Here is a 25,225-nt window from a genome sequence, read left to right as displayed (position 1 = left end):
TGGCCCTCCAGCTGTTGTGAAACTACACATCCCAGCATACCTTGCCATTGTTTTAGCATTCCCTAATAGCAAAACTGTGGCAAGGCGTGATGGGACTTGTAGTTTAACAACAGCTGGACGACCATAGTTTGGTCATGCCTGGGTTACACAAATGTCATTAATATATCACTTATGTATCCTGCATACAATAATGGGGTAATGACATGGTTACTTATTATTGAGAAAAGCTGGTATATATCTAATTACAAGGAAATACTTTATATGTAAAAATTGACCACTCAAACAGCCATTAATTGGGTGTAAACTGTGTGGCTGTGATACTGGGAACTAGTGACATTGCTGACACGCAGCCTGACCAATATACTGTATATTATGTACTGGTTCCCACTTCAGCCCATAGAACATCTGCTTCTCTGTGTGGAAGAGACAGGGCTAGTATAGGTAGAGCTCAGCTTTCCCTATGTCACATAATTATTACAGCTATTTTTCTTTTCCCTTCTAGTGGAAGACAAGGTACCGAAGGCTTACAGAGGCTTTTTCCTACAGCTCGGACTGAACAGTATGAAATCAGCTGGTCTGTGTATTGGGCGTCCTGCTCTACTTACCAGCACAGATGGAAGACAAGAGGTATAAATGAAATGACTCTAGGGTTGTCCATGCGTGTCCATGCATTTACCCATGATGGCAGGGGCACAATGGCATGTTGTCCTTAGTGCGTGTGCAAATGTGTCTACTTCCCTTTGAGCATGTGTGGCTACAAACCATTGCTGGCTAAACTATCAATGATTTTTCAACGACGGGTGCCAGCCATCAGCCATTGGCTGTGACCGTTTTGATGGATAACTCTGCTTCACTTGTTACTGTAACAATCAATCTGATTCTAGCTCTCCCTTTCTAGAATGTATCATGTAAATGTTAGCTAGACTCTTCTGTGATTTTCTGTGATTACACTAGTACAGAACACATTTTTACACATCAAATTAAGGTTCTAGCTCTGCTTTTCTGCTCCATACTATTAAATAATCTGTGGAGGTCATACGGGTTTATTAAATCTTCCAAAAAAGTTCTAGCAGGCAAACAGCCTTTTCCTCCCCTGGACTGTAGCATACTCTGTAGTATCACATAAACCTCTGTTATCACAGTGGAGGATCTTTCGTTGAGGAAACTATAGGCACAGGCTGAACCCTCCATATATATGTTTATTTTTAGGACAAATATAATATAATTGAATGTACAGGTTGAGTTTTCCACATGCATAGTTCCAAAACATGGATTTTTTTTTCAGCACAACTGAGTTAGCTTTGCTTTCTGACGGTTTAATGTACACAATTATTTAACACGGTTTATAAAATTATCTTTAAGATATGTCTATAAGATGTGTATGAAACATAAATGCATTTCTCTTTCGTCCAGTCCGGTGACATAGCTAACCTTGGGATGTAGAGGGGTCCGCCAGGAGCCAGGCACCTATGCTTCAATCTTTGGGAGCAGGCTCCTCCCTTCTGCATCCCATCATGCTTCAGTTTCGTTTAGGTGCCCACAGGAGTGGGTGCAATGCTGAGTGGCTGCGCTGCAGCCACACTGGTTTTCTTTGGTTTTTTAGTTAGACTAGGCTTTTATTATTTTATTAACATTAGCTTAGATGCAGGTTTGCCAGCATGCGACTTCTGTTGAAGTCAGTGCATGCTGAGAGCGCAACAGGACGCTGACAGAAGCGCGTCCTGTCAGTGTCCTGTGTGCAGTGATGTACATTCACACAGAATGTGCGCTCTGCACAGCGCTGAGCTCCGCTCAGACGGAGACTTGTCCTGGGCCACGGGGGACCCCATCCAGCGCCTTGTTAGAAGGGGATCTTGGGGAAGGGTCCTCCAGCGATGGCGGCCGCCATCTTTACCGGTTTGGAAGCTGAAATCCCCCCAGGGGAGTTGAAGCTTCTTACAGGATGCCCAGCGTTTCTGGGCAACTCCAAGTGGTCCCTGGAGGGGGAGTTACTGGAGTAGAGAGAGACGCGGTGGGAGCGCCTGTGTGTGTGGGTTTGGCGCCAAAAGCGGCAGCTCCCCTCACTGTAAGGAAGACTTGGTCTCTTCCTCTAATTCCTGGCGCCATTATTCTGTGCTTGCTGCGGAGCTGAAAAAGACAGAGCCTGCTCAGAAGTCTCTCTGGATAACGCTTCCCCCGCTGAATCGCTGGCAACAAGAACACAGATAAGTACACTTGGTGCATTACTCTGTGACTTTGCCTGAACGTTAAGTAGTGTTTGATATTCTATTGATAACATGGCGGACGAGTGCAGTTCTGTTGCTGGGGAGGGAGCGCTTGAGATGTTTTATCATTGCAAGAAATGTAATGTTAATTTATCGGCTGAACAGTTGGACCAGGGGGAATTGTGCCCTTCCTGTGAAGCTGTGCCCTGTGGGTCACGCACCCTAAGTCCCGGAGGAGCTGAGCCAGCCTGGGCTGTGGCTTTGGGACAGTCTGTTAAGGCTTTAACAGAGGCTTTAAATAGGCAAAAGGGATCTTTAGTTGGATCACCAGGTCCTATTCCCTCATCTCAGGGATCACTTCCCCTCTCACAGGGAGACCCTATTTTACTGCAGGCTATGCAGGACACATCGCAAGGGGTACATAAAATGTCTTCTCTTTTAGAGCAATTCACAAAGGTTTCTGATGAAGTTATGCTCAGACAGGGGTCTCCTATGGTACCTCCAGCGACTACTGACGATGATGATGGAGTGGATGAGGATGATTTATATTGGTCTCAGGGGGAGGAAGCAGATTCCTCAGCCTCTGGTGTTGAAGATCTCATTTTAGCTGTGAAACAGGCTTTGGATTTACCTGTGGAGGAAAAGTCTGCTACACAGTGTGTGTTTAAGCGAAGTCGTAAGGAACCGGTTTCCTTTCCTTCAGATAAAGGCATGGTGGCTTTATTAGGCGAGGCTGGCAAGGCTTCGGAGAAGAGATTGTTAATGGCTAAGAGATATGCTAACTTGTACCCCATGCCGGAGGATCATGTTAAGGTATGGGAGAAAGTCCCGTTGGTGGATTCTTCTGTTGCCAGATTGTCTAAGGCCACGGCGTTACCAGTGCAGGGTGGCGCGGCCTTTACAGATCCAGTGGACAAAAAAGTTGAAGGCTGTCTGAAGGCAGTTTTTGAAGGAGTAGGTTTCACCATGAGGCCCATCATTGCTTCGGCTTGGGTGGCAAAAGCCATGATCAAGTGGGCGGAGACATTGGGGAATCATCTCCAGCATGATGCAGAGGCTTTTTCTATGGTTGAAAAGTTAAAGTGTGCTGCAGAATATATTTGTGAGGCTAGTGAGGAGGGCGCCAAGATGGCGTCTAAAGTCTCAGTCACGTCTGTTACTGCTAGGAGAGCTCTCTGGCTAAAGGCCTGGGACGCAGATAGTGAGTCCAAGAAGTCTGGAAAATATCCCTTTTAAATATCCCTGTTGTTTGGCTCAGAATTGGATGAGATCATCAAGCAGGCTACTGGGGGTAAAAGCACTTTTCTCCCCACTACCTCTAAATCAGCTGGCTCAAAGTTTGGAGTGTTCAAGCAGTGCTTTCGTCCCGCCTTTCGGGGGGGAGCATCTGGCAGAGGTCAGTCAGGCCGGGGAAGATTCCAAGCCAGCAGAGGCAGGGCTTCTAAGTCCAAATTTGGCGCCTTTAATAAGAAACATGCTGCCAAGGGGGAGGACAAACACTCTGCATGACGGGGCGGAGACTCCCTGTTCTGGAACCAGAGTAGGGGGTCGCCTCCTGCAATTTCAGGGCAGTTGGAGGGTAGCCACGGAAGATCCGTGGGTACTTTCCATTGTTTCAGGGGGTTATCAGATAAAGCTCAGGGGTCCATTCCCTCACAGTTTTTTTCCAACACCCTTACCAAGAACAGCGTCTCTCAGATCTTCTCTCATGGCAGCAGCCTTATCGCTCGAGGAGAAGGGGGTTCTCGAGGGGAAAGAAGGAAAGGGTTCTACTCAATACTCTTTTTAGTTCCAAAACCAGACGGGTCTTTCAGGCACATTCTAAATTTAAAATCTTTGAATGCTCATCTCTGGGTGGATCACTTCCGCATGGAATCTCTGCGGTCAGTACTGCGGAGCATAGAACCAGGGGAGTTCTTAGCGTCAGTGGACATTCAGGATGCTTATCTCCATGTTCCCATCCACAAAGATTTCCAGTCCTTACTCCGTTTTGCAATAGGGGGAAGGCATTGGCAATTCCAGGCACTCCCGTTTGGACTAGCCACGGCCCCGAGAGTTTTCACCAAAGGGATGTCCACTATGGCTGCAGCTCTCAGATTGCAGGGAATAATTGTTATCCCTTTCCTGGACGATCTGCTGTTCAAAGCAGAATCGGCAGAGAGATTAAAGGCCCACTGGAGGTAGCGACTCAGTTTTTGAAAAGTCAGGGTTGGATTTAAAATCTACCCAAATCCCATTTGACACCAACGCAAAGCTTGAAGTTTTTGGGGGTGATCATAGACACTTATCTTCACAGGGTTTTTCTCCCAGAGTCCAAAGCAGTGGAGATTCGACTGATGGTATTGGAGATTCTACAAACCCCGGCACCGTTGGTGTGGCAGGGAGTGAGATTACTCGGAAAGATGGTGGCAACCTTCGACACTCTGCAGTTTGCCAGATTCCATTCCAGAATTTTTCAGTGGAACATCCTAGCTTGTTGGTCAGGAAATGCCAAGAGGATGAAACTGGAGATTCTATCTATCCGTGGAGTCCAGGAGGTCCCTCTTGTGGTGGACGGATGTGGAAAATTTACAGCTGGGAAGATCTCTCAGGTCTTGGGATTGGCTGGTCATAACGACCGACGCCAGTCTGAAGGGCTGGGGGGGCAGTAGCTCTTCATCTAAGGTTACAGGGCCTTTGGTCAGTAGAAGAGTCAAAACTGCCCATAAACATATTAGAGCTAAGGGCAGTACTGAATGCCTTACTACAGGCGGAGACTTTTCTGAAAGGGTCTCCACTGAAAATACAGTCGGACAATGCGACAACAGTGGCCTATTTAAACCATCAGGGCGGGACTCGCAGCAGGATGGCGATGGCCGAGGTCTCCAAGATCTTCAGTTGGGCGGAGATCAATGTACCAGCATTGTCAGCAATATTTATACCAGGAATAAAGAATGTGGAAGCGGATTTCCTCAGCAGGGAGTCCCTTCAGGAAGGGGAGTGGTCTCTTCATCAGGAAGTCTTTCAGGAAATTGTGAGTCGTTGGGGTCTCCCAGACATAGACCTGATGGCAACGAGATTGAACCGTCAGGTTCAGAGATTTTGTTCCCGGGTAAGGGATCCTACTGCTTGGGCAGTGAACGCCATGACAGTTCCGTGGGACTTCCAGATGGTGTACATCTTCCCTCCATTTCCCATGTTGCCGAGAGTGTTGAGGAAAATAAAGAGCCAGGAAGTGCGGGCAATTCTAATTGCTCCGGACTGGCCCAGGAGGTCTTGGTACTCCACTGTACTGAGGTTGTCGAAAGAGTCCTGGAAACTTCCTCTTTGGCAGGACCTGTTGCGACAAGGACCTTTTCTTCACAAGGACCCAGCTCTTCTCAATTTGACGGCGTGGCTTATGAAACCTCCTTATTGAGAAAAAAGGGGTTTTCTGAGGAGGTCATTCAGACCATGCTGAGTGCCCGCAAGCCGGTGTCTGCGGCCAATTACCATCGGGTCTGGAAGATTTACATTAGATGGTGTGAGAGACAGAAACTTCACACATCCAGATTCAAATTGTCCAGGCTTTTGAATTTTTTGCAGGATGGTTTTTCATCAGGCCTTAGCTTGCAGTCCTTAAAGGTGCAGCTGTCGGCTTTATCCATATTTTTTCAAAAAAGGGTAGCTTTGTTACCTGAGATTCAAACGTTCTTACAAGGGGTTGCTAGACTTAAACCACCTTACAAGCAGCCGGTGGCGCCTTGGGATTTGTCTTTGGTTCTATCCATATTGCAGAATCCTCCTTTTGAACCGCTAAGATCAGCGGAGTTAAAGTATGTGACGTGGAAACTTACCTTTTTGTTGGCTATTGCATCAGCCAGACGAGTGTCTGAGTTGGGTGCTTTGTCGTGCAAATCACCGTTTTTAATTTTTCATGATGACAGGGCTGTGATGCGTACAGTCCCAAAATTTCTACTTAAGGTAGTGTCATCTTTTCATCTGAATCAAGACATTGTACTTCCAGTGTTTTCTCCCCCAGAAGGGGTAAAAAATAGGGACAAAATGAAGAGATTGGATGTTGTTCGCGCCTTGCGAATATACATTGAAAGGGTAAAGGACATTCGGAAATCGGATTTACTCTTGGTGCTATATGATGTGCATAAGATTGGGTGGCCTGCTTCTAAGCAGACCATCGCTCGCTGGTTGAGATCTACCATTGCCTTTGCCTACTGTAAAGCAGGTCGACCAGTCCCGTCTCGAATTAATGCACATACTACCAGGTCGGTTGCTTCCTCCTGGGCGGTGCGCCATGGGGCTACGGCGGAGCAGTTGTGTAGGGCTGCCACCTGGTCCTCTGTTCATACCTTTACCAAATTTTACAGGTTTCATGAGTTCGCGTCGGAGGACGCTTCATTCGGACGGGCAGTGATGAAAACTGTTGGTCTGAGCGTACCCTCCCAAAGGACCGGCTCGTGAACGTCCCAAGGTTAGCTGTGTCACCGGACTGGACGAAAGAGAAAAGGGGATTTTTGTAAGAACTTACCGTTCGAACCCCTTTCTCTGAGTCCAGTCCGGTGACACAGCGATCCCTCCCTTACGCTCAGTTAAGTGTACCGTTCATGTGTTACCATGTTATGGTTATGTTATGTTATGCTACATAAAAAAAAAAAATGTTCAGGCATTGTTCTGAGTTATGTATCCTAGTGTGCTCTTGAAGTTGAACTGAAGCATGATGGGATGCAGAGGGAGAAGCCTGCTCCCAAAGATTGAAGCATAGGTGCCTGGCTCCTGGCGGACCCCTCTACATCCCAAGGTTAGCTGTGTCACCGGACTGGACTCAGAGAAAGGGGTTTGAACGGTAAGTTCTTACAAAAATCCCCTTTTCCTTGTTAGACTTGGGTCCTATCCCCAGGATATCTCATTGTGGCATGCAAATTTTCCAAAATACGAAAAAAAAAAAATGTGATATGCAAACTACTGCTGGTCTGAAGCATTTTAGATACGGAGACTCAACCTAAAAATGAGGGCCTTATTCTAGTTTACTCTTAGAGGCAAATTCCTTCTCAAATGGACAAAACCATGTGCACTGCAGGGGGGCAGATATATACATGTGCAGAGAGAATTAGATTTAGGTTAGGACTGAAGGAAGGAAAAGCATATGAGGGAATAGGTCCCTGGTCATAAGAGCTTCCATTGTAATATAGGCATTTTCAGTGATTTTCCCCCATGCAGTATTATAGTTGGCTGTCTGCATTGTGTAGATGACTAGTATATATTTAGCAGGTGTTGTTTCTCGTGTTATAAGTCTCTTGTTGTTATTGGTATGTCATAGTTCTATGTTCCACACTCTCCCCAGGTGTGCACTGCGTGGCCTGTCAGTAGTTTCCCTTCTGGGAAGGTCGGTATAAGTTTGACAGCTCAGAAAAACCTCAAAGTGAAGCCTGGTGAGTTAGTTCATGTTCAGCCTCTGACGGGATCTGTGTTACAAGCAGAAGAACTACAAGTCACACTCAGGTATGTCATTACTATTAGTCTTTATTAATTCTACATTGGATTATAGAACAGAAATGCCTGAACATTAAGGGGGGGCATTCAATTTGGGATTCTAACAGTCGGATTTCTGGGCCGTTTTCATTTCTTCCGACGGTAACACGACAACCAGAATTCAATGTTCTGGCTGTTGAGTGTTGGAAAGACAGAGGAATGTCTGAATTCGACAATCCACGGCAGTTTACAACAAAACAGATCTTTTTAAAAGTCGGTTCTGACACCGTGCAATGCTGTCATTAGTGGCAGCGTTGAATAGGTGAGCCCCGATATATTCCCTGTTGGGATGGAAATGCATTACTGAAAAAGCAAACAAATATCATTATTTGTAATTTCGACTCTGGATCCTATAATCATCTATCTGGCATTTGTGGGATTATATGAATACATAGTGTTCCCGCTAGGCTGTTTAAGCGGGGCGCTGTGCCCTGCCTGATTTTTAAAAGGCAAAATGCGCTCTGCCCCTCTAGCAACGCCCTGCTGCCAATGCTCACTGGGAAGCCCAGAGCCCATATTGAAGCACGGCGCTTCCACGGCAGTTACTTCTGTCGGGGCCTGGCCCGCCCACTTTGGTGATGTGGCAGGCTGGCCCGCCCCCTTTGATGATGTTGGTGGGCTGGTTTAAGTCAGTTTAAAAAAAAACTTGTGTCGACCATGTACATAGTGATTTTTAGCATGTGTTGACCTGTCACTGTCCACTTAGGGTATGTCGACCATTCTTAGGTGTCCAACTAGTCACTGTCAAAAATGAGTTGTCAATCTAGACATTGTCAGCCCAGGGACTGGATACCGCACTGTTTACATCTACATTGCTGTCATTATGGATCTATTGCATGTAATATGCATTAATAACCTACCTATAAACTGTAATGTAAACTACATTTGTCTCTCATTAACTTTCTATGCTGTTATCCCATGATATCTGTTGTGTGCCCCCATAGCTCTGTGAGATTGCACAGAAATGTCCAGTTACAGAACTGTATAGAGTATCTGATTCAGTAAGGACCGCACATAATAAGCTGCTCACAGCAATGCGCCACCTCCTGCCTGTATTTGCGATTGTGGTTCTAGAGGAACCATGCTCCTCTGCTACTGCAACCTGAGTAAAGCTGGCCATACATCTACAGATTGATTGTCAGATCTGGCTGGTTGGAACAAAAACCTGGTAATATCTCAATGACCATTTTGGCAGTTTTCCATCTTTTTGAAGCAAATGTTCAACTGTCATTTGCTCTCATCCATTACCAGGTTTTTGTTCCAACCGGTCAGATCTGACAATAAATCTGAATCTGTATGGCCAGCTTTAGTCTAACTTCTCTCAGGTTGCGAGGCCTTGTGGTGCAGGTCACTCGTGGAAAATGGGGGTGACCTGGTCATGGGTGAGAGGCATTCACAAATCTACAATGCAATCGAAGGACCCATCCTGCACACACCAATACAACCAGTTGTGAATTATCCCCACAGTTCATTTTATGAATTACTCCTTCACAACAAATAATACATGTACTCTTTTTGGCTTAGGTTAAATAATTGCTTGCTGATTTAAAAGGCATATTTTGATTTTATTTAATGAACATCTGGAAATAAATTTGATAAAAAACCTATAGGAGTTTGGTATATCATGAGAAACCACTTTCATGGCTGATCAGAGTGACTACTTTAAATTTTCAATGTATTTTAGAAGATTATTTGCAGGCCTGTATCACCATCTAGTGGAATAATAGCAGTACTTTCCAGTTTTACATTGTTTACTTTACAAAGCAGTGACCCTTTTTCGCTGTGCAAATATCAATGTACGTACAATATTTTCTATAGTTTTTTTATGTAATAATTTTTATATATTACACAAATATTTTGTGTGAAATATTTTTTACTTTTGACTCTGTAACAGACTGTTTTGACAGTTTGGTACTTGACTATAAAGCATACTTGCCTACCTGACCCTCTCCATGCGGCAGAAAATGCTCTGTTTCTGGACTTCCCAGGTAATGTATGATTGCCATCCCCTGTGGTGAAACACCTTTACCTGGCTCCCCACAGGTGATGGCAACCATACATTACCAGCAAAGTCCAGGAGCAGAGCATTTTCTCCCTCATGGAGAGGGTCAGGTAGGCAAGTATGCTATAAAGGTAAATGTAAAAGTTCCAAGTATTTGTTATTAATACAGTAGTGGCTACCTTACGTGTGTGATTGGGAGAGAGGCATTATTCAATTATGTCTTCCATTTCATTACTTTTTATTTTGGTGACTGTGGTAAATTTTTTATATCACCACAATAGCAAGTCTTTCAGCATCCAGATGTCTGATGTGTACAGATATAGACAGTGCTCACTACCTCTCACAAGATCAACATATTAATCTAATTATATCATAAACGCTGGTATTTTTTTAATGATCTCACTGGTTTCGATTTTTTTTTTTTTACCTCTACCAACATCAAAATAGGGTGCCCATGTCTGTAGAACTATGAGAAACTGTACTCAGGCCTCAGCCAGATGCATCTTAACCCCTTCAGTGGTGGGTTTTTTTTTTGGGAGCGCTCCCCACTGGGTGAGTTTTTTTATGGGGAGCGCTCCCTTAAAGTAAACCCACCACTACCTCCCCAGGTCCGGGCAGCGCCGCTGCACTGTCAATCAGCGGCTGCCTGGCCTGGACCTGCGCCCCCCGGGATTGCCACTGAAGGGGTTAATATCCCCATTTTGTGTGTTTTGCGGCAGTTATAGGCCAGGCTGTTTGATGGGATTATACTGTATATCCTAGTCTAATACTAGCATTGCACAAATCAGCTATTCCTTTCCTCAGTCTATAATAAAAGAGGTATCCGGACTGATCATAGACTGACTCATGATAGACAGTCATATGGTCGACCACTAATGGTCGACAGTCACTAGGTCGACAGGGTTTAAAGGCTGACACACAATAGGTCGACAGGGTCTAACGGTCAACATGTCAAAAGGTCGACATGAAAAAGGTGGACAAGCATCTTTTTACAAAATTTTCAGCCGACATGTGCCGACAGGCAGTATTTCATTCCCTACCATCCACTAGGGCAGGCATTCCCAACCACGGTCCTCAAGGCACACCAACAGTGCAGGTTTTAGTGATATCCAGGCCTCAGCACAGATGGTTTAATCAGAATCCCTGAGATACTAATTAAGTCACCTGTGCTCAAGCCTGGATATCTACATAACCTGCACAAGGGCATAGAGGGACCGTGGTTGGGAATGCCTGCACTAGGGCATAGAGGGAGTATAACATAGTGTGCCGAGCCCGAAGCATGGCAAACACAGCGAACCATGCAAGGGGACTAGGTACACTTAGGCAGTGTCCATGTCAACCTATGTCGACATAGACACCCTAAAAACATTAAAATCTAATTTCAACCTTTTTCCAATATACTGTACATGGTCCTGGGGGTTATGTTAGGACCCTATACCTAAATTTAGGGTTATAACCCAGGGTTATCTTGGGTATTGTGCCCAAGATGGCTGCCTCTCCTGGTACCTTTCATGGGTGCAATATATTAGCCGTGGAAATAGCACCCATAATGACTGCACCAATCAAGCATTAGGGTTATTGTGTTCGCTAGGTTTTTTTTTTTTTTTTTTTTTTATGTGTGGTTTTCTACTTTCTGTGATTCTATGCACTTTGTACTATGGGGCTGATTCAGACCAACTCGTAACGGGCTGAATTCGGCCCCTTCCCCGATGTTTGGGGTTTTGCTCATGTGCCTTTATGCACATGTGCAAACCCCAGGAGCTAATGGCTTCGTGGAGTTTCACACTTGCCGGGCCGTTTGCTCCAGAGGGGTCAGGCGGGATGGACAGGGGGCTGGAGCAGGGGAACACCCAGCATTTTATGGGCATCCACATAACAAATACTGGGCGGTTCCATGGGAACGCAGGCGTGGCGTCGCCTGCTTGGGGCGGGTGGCTGATGTCATATGACGTTTAGACTGACTTTTATTACTTTTTATTAAGGGGAGAAAAATCTTTGGATAGTCAGCGAGGGGATGTGTTTGAGTACAGTACACATCCCCTCACATGCTAGTTAGGGGATTCGGTGGTTGGGGGCTTACCTGTTCGATAGGCTGAGAGTATACAGGTCTGAATCAGGCCCTATTTTCTGTATTTTTTAAGTCTTTAAAGCAACTTTTTTAGTCCTGCTGGAGAACAGCGCTACAGTGCATAAATACAATTATTATTGTTGTTATTATTATTATTACTACCCTCAAATAAAATGTTCTTTCAAATATGTTTATTTTTAAATATTTGTGAATACAACTGTTTTGTTTGTCTCTGCTAAAGTATAATATGTTAGTTGCAATAAACCAGGGGCACTCAGTGGCAATGTAAGAAGAAACTGCCATTATTACTGAAATAACACTTGCCAGGTACCATGCATAAACCATGGGACAATTGTTTTTGTAAAAATCTTATGCTGTGTTCACACGGTAAGATTTACCATTCAATTTTGACTATAAAGTCAAAATCGTATCGGTATCGCATAGAATGGAGATAGAACATGGTTTTAAGCTTTCTATCCCAATATGATGCCGATGCGCGCTCCCATTTAGCTGAAATCAAAAAGCCAAATAGTGCAGCAATGACTACATAGTGCAAGTCGAATGTAGATTGTATGAATTGTATGTAAATAGTAGAGTTAGCAAAGATTGCATGGCAAAGGAATCTCACCGTGTGTACACAGCAAAGAAATCTCACTGTTTGTATTCACCATTAGTTATATGTAATTTCAAAATATTTTATCAATAATATTACACACAGAAAATCCATTACTGTAAATGTAAAAACATTTCTATCTTTTTTCTTGCAAAGAATAGACCATTCCCCAGGGGATAATGCAGGGGTAATATCTGTGTCCATACCCCTCTTCGTGCAGTGTGCGTACCCGGCTCCAGATGTGGAGGGGGGATTGCTGTGGTCTGAATTCATTCCTTTATGCTGTATTATTTGTTCTGCTGAAACACGAGTTCCCTGTAACAGGGCTGCTTGGTATTTGTTTCCCTCCTGGACAAGTACATATAGCATACAAAATTGGGTTACGCTTGTTCCTAAAAAAGATTGATAAACTTTAAGTATTAACATCTGTGAGACACCGTGCCAGCGCACGTTACATGTGAGGGGCCTTTATTTACCATGTTGCCTCATTTCCATTCATCACAGGGAGAAGGATGCTGACACTGTCAATATTGAAGAACTGTCATCTTATCTGCTGAGGCTCATGGGTAAGAGCTCTTGATTTTTTTCGCTTGTTTTCCATGCTTCGTGTGTAATATGTTGTGTGATCACACACAGTTCCACTTTTTGTTGACTAAAAAGGTTAAACTAAAAAGTCCATCATGTTACGTTCTTCAGCAAACCATCCACCTGGTTCTAATCCCTCTTTTCCTGAATTCTTCCATTGCTTAGGATCTTCTGTATCTGCTTGTATGGATAAACACTTTCATATGCTGCTTTCAGACCGCATAACTGGCTTTGACCCTGTATTTGAAAACGTTTCCAAAAACGGGTCTGCCAGGTAAAACCCCTTTCACACTGCACGGTATATTACCGTTTAAGTGGCGTCTTTTTGACACTGGCAGACCCGTTTTTGGAAGCTTTCCAAAAACAGAGTCAAAACCAGTGCGGTCTTCAGTGCCCCCCCCCCCCCCCCCATCAAACACACACACACAACCGGGCACCCCCCCCCCCTTAACACACACACACACAACCGGGCACCACCCCCCCCCCCCCCCTGCGGATTAACACAGACACACACAACCCCCCATGTGTTAAAGGACCCCCCCAATGTTTTTAAGGACCCCCCCCCCCGTTCAGCCGGTACCTCCTGCGACGCATTGAGGATCCCGGCAGTATGGACGGATGGATTGCACTTGTAAAAAAAAAGTGTCTGTTGGAAAATGGCTGCCCCATAGGAAAGCCTGTTTAAAAAAACTGTCTTTCGTATGGGGGCAGCCATTTTCCGAAATTCACTTTTCTTATAAGAAAAGTGACTTTCGGAAAATGGCTGCCCCCATACGAAAGACAGTTTTTTTAAACGGGCTTTCCTATGGGCAGCCATTTTCCAAAATACACTTTTTTTTACAAGTGCAATGTATCCGTCCATACTGCCGGGATCCTCAACGCGTCGCAGGAGGTACCGGTTGCACGGGGGGTTTGTTAGCCCTGGGGGGGGGGAGGACGTTAACCGGCGCGCGGCAGGGGGGGGGGGGGATTTTAACCGGCGTGCAGGGGGGGCGGAGCGGGGGTGAAGCGCAGTGAATATTTAATGAGCACTCATTAAATATTCACTGCACTGGGTCACAAATACCGTTTCAGACCCGATTTTGATGCCAAAAAAAAACCTGCTTTTTTAAAATGGTAAAGTGGTTGTGCACCTTTCAGACCGCACAGATTACCATTTTAAAACGGTTAAAAATCGGAAAAATACCGGTTTTTAAGTGCGGTCTGAAAGGGGCAATAGTCTTTCAAAAGTTTTTCATGTCTGAATGGAAAACTGTGTAGGTTACCCTCATGCCCCCAAACACTCTGACCCATTAAGGCTTAGGTCCGTATGCAATGCGGCAAGCGAGGGGGTTAAACAATGTGGATCGTAGGAAAAAAAGCCCCTCGCCGTTTAACCCCACGCGCCGGCCGCTCACCATATTCTACGTTCCGGGGGAATCCCCGCTGTCAGAGGACAGCGAGGATTCCCCCAAAAAGAGAGGCTCGCGGCTAATGCAGGGAGCCCGCTGCATTTAGCCCTGAGCCTCGCTGTTTTAGCAGCCGCACACGTTGTTTCCCTGCTGCTGCAAAAACCTAGCGAAGGGGAAACGGCATGTGCAGGGGGTCAGTAATATACTGACCCTGGGAGCTGTCACAGTGAGCAAAAATCATTGAATATACTGTTTTGACTCCACAACACTTCTGAAGGTGTCTTCCCTGAGTGCACTGGTGTGTCTTGGGTGCCCATGACACGAGTTGACCTTTCTTGGACCACATTTGGTAGGTACTAACTACTGCATACCAGGTACGCCCGATAACACTTGCCAGTTTAGACATACTGTGACCCAGTCATCTAGCCATCACAATTTGTGCCTTGACAAACTCACTCAGGTAGATTTATTAAGTGGCGATCAGGGGAATATGCGATATCCCCGTGAGTTATGGCAGGGGAAATACCCGCTGCGGCGGTGTGGGGCGGGAGGCTTAGTGCAGGGACGTTATTTTATGTTGGGTGCCTGCCTCCTACCTAATGTATGAACCTGCCCCTTCAGCTATCGACAGCTGCAGGTGGCGATACCCTATGCCCACAGCAGGGACAGCACTGTCCCTGCTGCTGGCTCTGAGCTGTGCTGGGGATCTCGCATGAGTAACGAGATCCCGCGCATGCCCAATCCAGCTGGCAGGGGGAAGGAGACAGAGCATCAGTGTTAACTGATGCTCTGTCAGCAGAAGGAGGCATTCCCGGAGAGGGGAGTTAGCGCTTCCCTGCTTTGGCGGGCAAGATGTTCATGCATCTTGTTCGTCTCCCCTCCTGCTTCGCCTCGCTCATGAGGCGAAGCAGGAAGTCTTATAGTGGCGCGTTAAGCTCCGCTATAACAAATCTACCCCTCAGTTCCGTCTACTTGCCCATTTTTGCAGCTTCCAACACATCATTTAGGTAACTGGTCCATATTAAATCACATATGTTTTTCATCATCATGGTTACAGTCCAAAAAAAACACTAGGTAACTAACAGGTTCTACTAGAGCTATTATTTCTTTGACTTTTGTGGAAATGTTTTGGGCCTAAAAATTTCTGACTGCATATCTAGAATAAACACACAATTATAGTTGTCTCTATCTAGTTTTTAATCGCAGATATAAAACATTTGTTTCTGGATTTTTGCCATTGAAAACATCCTGTTTTCTAATATTGGCTATTTTCAGTACAATACCTTTTTTTGTACATTGCTTGCAGGTCTCACATCACAATTAGTCCCTGGGCTTTGTAATTGGCAGCAAAATTAAATGATGTTATAATCCTGTTAAGTAAACAGAACATTACGGTTATTGCAGTGCCTCAAGATCACATTTCCCAGCAGGAACGTGTCCTAGGAATTTATATACTGGCAGCTACAGTATCCAGAATATGGTTCATATGAGGCCTGGGGATGCATGGTACAATATACAGTAATTCAGTACTTTGAGTGCCAAGTGAATTTGTCAACATTGGTGTGAAAATTGCCAAACAAACCTTTTTATTCATCATAGTGACCTGTAATGTCTACCTTATATAGAAATATATATATATATATATTATTTTTTTTATACAACATTTTTTATTTAAATTTATATAACAAATGTGAGCGATGCTGGCATCTTTAATGGATATCTTGCACATCTCTCAAAGAGATTTTGACTCTAAAAGGCTTAAGAAAAAAAAGATAAGATTCACATACAGAACCATAAACATTGTGAGCCATTGACATAATACAATAATGAAGAACAGAACTTTTTGCCACCAGATGATCAATAACAAAAAGGCCAAAAAACAATCCTAACGTTTGCAAATAATTAGATTTAAATATAACCATAACCAAGAGCGAAAAAAAGGAGAATCCTGGGGACAGAGAGCCCAGGAAAGAACAATAGAGGAAAAGAGAAGAAATAGAAGAGAAAAGGAAGAAATAGTGTTCACTCAAGGATTTTTTTTAGGGCAGGGTGGTGACCACCAGACAGGGCACTTTTTTCAATCGCGAGGGCACATTTTATATTAGTTTGTTAAAAAACAAAACCATAAATAATAAAATGTCACACTGCCCTAGGATTACACCCATTAAACATGGTCATACTATGCCCAGTACATATTCTGTTGTAATGACAAATACACATTATGGCACACACTGTAATGCCTCTAACACATTATACCACACACCATAATGCCCATTACACTTGATGGCATACACCATAATACCCATTACACATGATGGCCCACACCAAAAGTTCTCAGCAGCATGTCAGCGCATTAAGGGGGAAAGTAAGGGCACACCGTGCCACACACACACATAAAGGGTAGGGTGCATTTCGAGGTTTTAAAAATGGGAAGGGTGTAGCAATCTGCAAAAGAAGCTTAGAGGGAACACTAAAGAAAGAAAATGAAGACAGAACAATATTATTATTAGAATAGATTCAAATGACCTGTCATGTGTTTTAGTGATTCCTTATAACATCCAATATGACATCAGTGAATTTACAGTATATTATTGATTTTGCAACAAAGTTGTTCAAGACAAATTACATGTCAAATACAAAGATGTTATTTTAAACACTTGCATTATGAGGGTAGATTGAGACTTCGGTAGATGGTTTACTTTCCAGCAATCATGGAATTTGGCTACACCCATCTCAATATCTACTAGAGCCCATCTACTGTTGAAATACAAAATAGAAAGCAATTCCTGGGTAACCAAGCTCAATGTAGCGGTCTGTTTGGAAATCCTTTTTTGTAATACAGCATTTCTGGCTACAGTAACCAAAATTGTAAAAAAAAAAGGGAAAGGTCCATTGGAAAAATCCACTAACAAAAAGGTTTCTACTTATCTATTAAGTGAGTGTATTTTGCACCCTAAATATTTCGAAGGGTTTAAACGGTGGGGATCACCGAAAACAAGAGACCCTCTCCGTTTGATACCCTCGCCGTTTGACCCCCGCGCGGGCACGCACCCTATTCTGTGTTCCGGGGGAACCCTCGCAGTCAGAGGACAGCAAGGATTCCCACCAAATAGCGAGGCTCATGGCTAATGCAGGGAGCCCGCTCTGTTTTAGCAACCGCACAAGGCGGTTCCTAGTCGCTGCATGAACCTAGCAACTGGGAAACGGCGTGTGAAGGGGTTCAGTTGAATATTGACCGTGCGAGCTGTGTCAGCACAAAAACCATTGAATATACCCCATTATGTGCAAAAGTGGACAATGCTGCTTTGCATTTGGGGAATGAGCAATTACAAGGTATTACATGAAATGTTGCTATATGTTAAGTTTCTAACTGACATCTAGCCTTTGTAAGGCAGATAGAGCAAAGAGTATTAAACAAAAGGTTATTCAGTCTCCTTTCTTTTGTAATTACTAATATGTGAACTAAACAGACCATAGCTCAGGTTAGGACGGGATACGGTCATTAGGTCTACAACAACTAGGTCGACAAGCATTGGGTCGACACCACTAGGTCGACATGGGTCAAGGTCGACATGGGTCTAGGTCTTCAGGTCATTAGGTGGACACAAGTATTAGGTCTACATGGGCAAGGTCAACATGGGGTTTTTCACTGTTTTTTGAGCCGACATGTGCCGACGGTATTTCATGCCTACCATCCACTAGGGCGTGGTGGGAGAATAAAATAGTTTGCCCTAAGCATAGCAAGCGATGCGGTGCACTTCAAACGGTGTCCATGTCGACTGTGTCGACATTCGGTTAAAAAAAACCCAGTGAAAACCCCATGTCGACCTTTTGACTTCGACCTTGCCCATGTCAACCTTATGCTTGTGTCGACCTAATATCCAGTTGACCTTGACCCATGTCGACCTTGACCCACGTCGACCTAGACTCATGTCGACCTTGCTGCCTGTCGACCTAGTGGTGTCGGCCCAATGCTTGTCGACCTTGTTGTAGACCTAACAACCCAAACCCGTTAGGACCCGAGCACTGTAATACAATGTATGGCTCCTGCCTCTGCAGTTTGTAATGAAAACTATGGTAAGGAGTTGCTCTGAACAGTGAAATAATCTCTCTTGCTGAGGAGCTTTCTTGTCTGTGTTAAAACAACTGAAGCAAAACTGTTTGTCCTAAGAAGTAGTGGAGCATAAGACAGTTATCGGCCTACTGTAGATTAATCAGTCCATTAGACAATGGCCCTGTAATTGGAATTGCCGATCTGCCCATGTGTTTTCTGTATGTTTCCATGTACATAGATGATTGTATGCTATCTGTCAAGTTGGGAATGTTTCATATGTTTATTGAGTAAGGACGAGGTAGATGTCAGCAGTGCTAGTGACATGCTCAGTGCAGACATGTTTCAATGCTCACATCCCAGCGATCTGAGATTGCCCAGCATCACGCACTTTCCTGCCCGTGTCTATGGGGGCCGCAAGGTTCCTAGCTTTCTGACTGTTTCTCTGGTATTTTATGGCTTTTAGCAATTATTAAATTGTCTTGAAAATTTGAAGTATGTCGATGCCCCCATCAAAAACACATATATTATAAGATGGCGGTTCAACATAAGAACAATATTTTTTTATTTTATATTCAATTTTTCATTTACGGAAGATAATTTGGGAGTGCTAATTAAGTGCTTGTTTTTTCCTCATGTGTTTCCTTTCTTTACCACTGTACGCTTGCTTTCTGCATTCTAGATGGGAAGATAGTTTTACCTGGAAACTTATTAAACATAAGCTTCTATGGGAGGCCGTGCAGCCTGCAAGTTGCCAGCATAAAAGGACCTGATGGCGTAGTACAGGAGCCGTTGCTCAATAACACACACGAGACACCGATGGAAACGTCCCGCAGAGACAGCAGTTGCATAAACTTATCTTTACAGCTCAGCCTACTTGATATTGAGGACCAACAGGATGTAGCAGTCACAAGCACTCCATGCAAACCTGGTGACAGTAGAGCTACCCTTCCTTCTTCTGACATAGAGGCCCTCGTAGAAGAGCAGAGCACAGGAGAAACAGGCCAAGAGGCCTTTCAGAGTCCTGTCTGTACATTATCCAGTACCGGAAGTGACAGTGGTGGAGTATTTACACACAGGACAACTGGAGTCAGGAGTAACACAGATACATTTTATTACATTTCTCCTCAAACTCATATCAGATACAGGAGTCCAAAGTTGTCTTCCCAGACAGAAAAAATCAGAAACAAAATTACGTATGACATGATTGGTGGATTACACGCCCAATTGAAGGAGATCAGGGAAACCATAGAGTTGCCTTTGAAGCAGCCTGAACTGTTTAAATCTTATGGTAAGTTGTCTGTATTGTTCTACACTTCAGCAAAATAACTATTTGATTACACTGTGCATGAGGTCAATAAAGATCAATTTTGAAAAAGTGCAAACTGTGGGAATGCAGCACAAATACATGTGTATGTGTGTGTGATATGTAAGTGAGTTGTGTATGTAATAAGGTATTCACCCTAACATTAACACCCAGGGCAGCCATCAGGGGGGTACTGCGGGGACTCCCATTTCCGGGCCCAAACAGAAAGTGGGCCCAGGACTTAAGTTTATTAAGTATAACTTGTTATAAACAAAGATCATTTGAAGCAATGTATAGTTGTTGAGTAATGCGGCCAGTGCTGCAGACACAGGTCTCACCAGGTATTCCAGGTGTTTGAGAACAAGGGAAGGGGGCCCTGCCTGTTTTTTCAGTCTTGGGCCCCACAATTTCTGATGGCTGCCCTGTTAACACATTATTATTTAGCAAATCACGTACACATTTTTCTATCGGCGCAAACATTTTTATTTGTTTTGCGCTGTGAAATATTGAAATCTGATTGCTAGGGTATTTGTTCCTCCTTACAAATACAAATAGAAGGCGGTGACAAAGAGTAGGACCTAGCACATGCTTGTGCAGTATACCACCAGGTTGAAAATTTCTAGGTCGACATGCACATGATCGACACCTAAAAAGTTTGACACATGAAAAGGTCAGTATGAGTTTTTCACATTTTTTGTCGAAACCGGAGCATGTGAACCCCCAATTAGTGTTACACATTCCCTAGGTATAAAAGTACTAGACATGAGTAGGGATGCCAATCCCGGGGCATTTTTTCAATCCCGGGATTGAAAAATGCTCGATCCCGGGATTGGCATCCCTATAGTCCCATAGACATCCCCACACCGGCCAACCCACAAATTTACTTACATTAGCGAGCGGGTGGGTGGCCGGGAGTAGGGTTGGAGGTGCATGGTGCCTCCCGGCAAGTAGGCGGGCGGAGGAGAAAAATGGATGGTGAGTGGTGACGGTGTGGCCTGCGCAGCGTGACCTCTACTGTCACGCTACGCAGGCCGCGCGCCGGGGTCGGGATTCGGGAACAGCCGTGCCCGGCATTAGACTGCACATGCGCGTTCTAATCCCGGGAATGGATACTCCAATCCTGGGATTGGCCACCCTAGACATGAGTTATATATACTCTTTATTTGAAAAAAGATATTGCTCTTGTATTTCATTTTGCTTGTAATCTGTGGAAAAGGTTGTTGTGTTGTAATACATAATAGATGATATAAACTGCTCCGTTAGGATCTCCACCACAGAATAGGAGTGTGAATTGCCTGGATCTCCCTTTAGCTCCTTTAGTCAATCTTAAGTGGTTTCGCACTCTAGGTGCAATTGGTTGGTTGAAAGGGAGTCACGGGAACTTCCTTCTGTGACCAAACATTAATAGAGTTATTTAGTATCTAATTATGTAGAAAATACAGATGAGCCATGATGCAGAGCTCCATTTATGTCAATAACCCATTCAATGAAGTGAATGATTTATTTTCAGTGGAATCCAGATAAGCGTTTCTGGGTGGCGACAGGGGGTCCAGGGACCTGCAGGTGTCAGGGACTGCATTAGAAGAAGTTCTTCTGACACCGACGGACAAAATCATATGGACATAGGGTTGCTCCGAATGCCGGTAGCGTAGCCAACGTCCTCTCAATAGTTCACCTTTGTGCACGTCATGGTAGGTTAGAGCTACAGCCAGTGGTCATAGACAGAACATTGGCTGCAGCATTGTTATCATAAAATAGGCAGCATATACCTGTGGCAGAAGCAAACCTATGGACGACATACATATGGCTCGCGTGATTAAAAGGTCACGTTTTAATTTTTTGGACTTTTTCATTTTTCACTATACATGTAACCTCTTATTGGAATTGGTAAAATGTGCTTAGTGCAACGAGGCACCGGGCCTGGAGCATGACGGGAGAAGTGAGCAATGCCAGGGGATGTGGTACACAAATTCGGGGTCCACATGCTCAGGTTTCAAAATTGACACGCAGAGAACGTGAACAATTCATGTTGACCTATTCATGTGTCAACGTTTTGCTTTTGTTGATCTTTTCCCAGTGCAGGTTGACCTAGATTTGGTATAGCACACATGCATGTTCCAGGGCCTCATAGTTACAAGTACAGTAATCGGGCACAATAGTTACATGCCAGTGGTAAATGTCCTCAAATGCACTCCTCTATCTGTTTTTTTTTTTGCTTTTAAGTGTTTTACTTATTTTATCTGGACTTTAAATAGTGAAATGTGCTACTAATTTATAAGTCAAGAAATGGTCATATAAACCGACATTAATAATGTGTCTTTTTCATTTTTGTCAAAATACCCTCTCTATAAAGTGTAATGTAGATTTTAAAGGGTTTTTGTATTGTTTAACTTCCAGGAATTCCTCCTCCACGCGGAGTTCTACTTTACGGGCCCCCAGGGACAGGCAAGACACTGATAGCACGAGCAATTGCTAATGAAGTTGGGGCTAATGTTTCAGTTATCAATGGTCCGGAAATAATGAGCAAGTAAGATTAACTCTGATCCTGAAACTCTTGACTATGTGGCATTTCTGATTTACACTGATGTGCCACTGTTAACTAATCTACAGTTCAATGAACCTGTTACTATAAGTTCTCAGCTTGTTCTTTTGAATGAGAAATGAGCTTGCCAACACAGCGCCAGTGTTTGACTACATGCTGGATAAAGATACACACCAGCTATAAATTATCATATCATTCTATTGGTGTTAAGTATCCTCTGCACACTATTGTAATTACCTTTTTCTTTATCATGTCTGTTTTGTAAGTGTTCCTGTATGCATGTCTGCTACTCTGTAAAGAAATAGATCCGGTGTTACTAAGTTGTAAACATCAGTTTAACCACTTGATGGCGAAATCGTGCCAACAGCATGGCCGATTTAGGTAAACATATACACTTACCGATCAGCCCTTCTACGTGCCGCTCTCTAGTGTTCACTCTACGATTTTTTTATATTAGAAATTTACTCTCTAGTGTTCACTCTACGATTTTTTTATATTAGAAATTTACATTACAAACAAACAAAAAAATGTATAAAAAATTGCGCACTGCACTGGGAATCCACCCATCAAACATTGTCATACTCTGCTATGCCCATTACATATTCTGTCGTAATGACAATTACACATTATGGCCAGGGCCGGCGCCACCACTAGGCAAATCTAGGCATTTGCCTAGGGCGCCGGCCACTGGAGGGCGGCATTTTGCCCCCCGTGCCGCGGGGGTACCTGTCCTGCGGCGCTGTGAAGTTAAAGCTGGCGTCGGCGGCAGCGGGGGGTCCCTGCCGTCAATAAGAAGAAATAACCAGCGCTATCCGCCGGGCTATGCGGAAGCGCTTCTGTTGTGAAAACCCTGTCCGCACGCTGATTGGCTGTGCGGACAGGGTTTTCACAACAGAAGCGCTTCCGCATAGCCCGGCGGATAGTGCTGGTTATTTCTTCTTATTGACGGCAGGGACCCCCCGCTGCCGCCGCCACCGCCGACGCCAGCTTTAACTACACAGCGCCGCAGGACAGGTACCCCCACCTCCCCCGGCACCGGGGCGCCCCCACCCCGACTCGCCTGGGGCGCTCCGGTGCCTTGCGCCGGCCCTGATTATGGCACACACTGTAATGCCTCTTACGCATTATACCACACACCATAATGCCCATTACACATGATGGCATACACCGTAATACCCATTACACATGATGGCACACACCGAAAGTTCTCAGTGGCATGTCAGCGTGGTGGGGCAGCGTAAGGGCGCGCAATGCCACACACAAAAATGGCAGGGTGCATTTTGAGGTTTTAAAAAAACAGGCAGGGTGCGGCACCTTGCAAAAGAAGTTTAGAGGGAACACTAGCTCTCATATCACAAAACATTGTTCAGACACATTGCATATACATGCGGATACACTAGACCGAGAATGGGACAGGGTCACGGCTGTCGGGCCAGCCTGACAGCCGTGACCCAACATTGAATACCCCAAGAGTGCAGCCTAATGGAGGAAATGAGTTGCTGTTTCGTATAGAGGCTTCTCAGAGTAATTAGGGTAATGTAATTCCTCCACCTGTATAAGATTCTCAGCGCCTTCCTCGAAAGATGTTTTGAAATTTATCAAGAAACTTAGTTGTGTTGTGTGTGTTTGTCCAGCTTAATGTTTGTGAGTGCAGGCTGCTAAACAGTAACACTATTTCTATATCAAACACAGATATTATGGCGAGTCCGAGGCTAGACTGCGGCAGATATTTGCTGAAGCATCGCAACGGTAATGTTACAACTTAGAACATTTTAATAGTAGCCAAATGAGTCTCTATTAAGTTATTTATAAAATACAAACATATTCTTCTTGTTTTTGTAACACTGTATCTTCGTTGCAACGCAATGTGACTAAGAAGCATGAGACTCAGTAACACACAATATAAAAGTATCATACAGTATATGAGTTTAATCAAATTTATATAGGACATTGGTCAATTGTGTGTGACTTCAGATTCTGTCTATCATTTTCTAGGATGCAACAGAGAAATGATGGCTAGAATCACTTTTTTTTTTACAAAATTTTAGAAAATGTACCTGAGTCTCCAAATCTATATACCAAGTGCTACAATGTAGCACCTGCAGCTTGTTTTCCCAATACAAGTTCCGTTCTGTATACAGACTCAGTCACACACAATATACGTGACATATATCAGATTAATCAGCACAATCAAATTGTGCGCCCTGATTACATTACGTTTCAAGTAGGATGTTTTTTCGGGTAGAAATACGCCTGACATTAGAAGAGTTGCCTGGGAAATGCCGGCTCATTCACGGCAGGCATCTTGCGCTGCATTGAGTACTGAGGTTGGAGGTTTGAGGACACTTCTGTATGCTGCAAACATTATTAATGAGAAAACCTGGTATATAGGAGGTAGTGCTTATTGATTAAAAAGAGAGAAAATAGATACTGCTTTCTATAGTGGGTATAGGCTTGGCTGGTAGGCACCAAAAAAGTTAAGTCAAAACTCCCACAGTGCCTGGCTTTCCAGTCCCCTATATTCCACCCCCAAGCCCTGCCCGCCAAGGCAGAACAGGCACCATTTTTCAGAGCTAAGCCAGGATTTTAGTTTTCATTATTTTTATTACTTTACATGGGCGGTATGGCGCAGTAGCTCTAGCACCTCTAGCCAGGATGGCAGTACTAACTCTTGCCTAGTGACCTCCGTCATGGACCCCCGCAGTATCAGCCACAGATTGCTGAATTTGGCAGTTTAGACTCAGTCTGCTTCACCTCCTCTTTAGACCACCAGGGCACAGCAGCAGGACAGGTGTGCATGATTCCTGGGATTTTAGCATCTGAGGGGGAGGGGTCCCAGCCTGAAGCCCCTCCTCCGCCCCTGGGACTTGCGAGCAGTATTCTCTTTTCACATCACATGATGCTGGAATCCCTGCGGAGAGGAAGGCTTTGGCTTGATGTCCCCTAATTTCAGGTTCA

At 44.4% G+C, this 25,225-nt stretch overlaps 1 protein-coding gene across 3 annotated transcripts in view; it reads left to right on the top strand.

Annotated features, from left to right (window-relative positions):
- AFG2A (AAA ATPase AFG2A) overlaps window positions 1–25,225 on the top strand; it is a 407,538-nt gene that overhangs the window by 4,804 nt on the left and 377,509 nt on the right. For all 3 annotated transcript variants that reach the window (XM_083174281.1, XM_083174291.1, XM_083174301.1), the window contains exons 2-7: window positions 503–627; window positions 7,522–7,679; window positions 12,897–12,958; window positions 19,102–19,710; window positions 22,123–22,252; window positions 23,960–24,016. In XM_083174281.1, the coding sequence (XP_083030407.1) occupies window positions 503–627; window positions 7,522–7,679; window positions 12,897–12,958; window positions 19,102–19,710; window positions 22,123–22,252; window positions 23,960–24,016 (1,141 nt within the window). The remainder of the gene's footprint in view (window positions 1–502; window positions 628–7,521; window positions 7,680–12,896; window positions 12,959–19,101; window positions 19,711–22,122; window positions 22,253–23,959; window positions 24,017–25,225) is intronic.

This window comes from Crinia signifera, chromosome 1 (genome assembly GCF_055691185.1).
Source record: "Crinia signifera chromosome 1, ASM5569118v1, whole genome shotgun sequence".
In the NCBI taxonomy this organism is placed as follows: Eukaryota; Metazoa; Chordata; class Amphibia; order Anura; family Myobatrachidae; genus Crinia; species Crinia signifera.
This window is presented reverse-complemented; position numbering and strand designations above follow the sequence as displayed.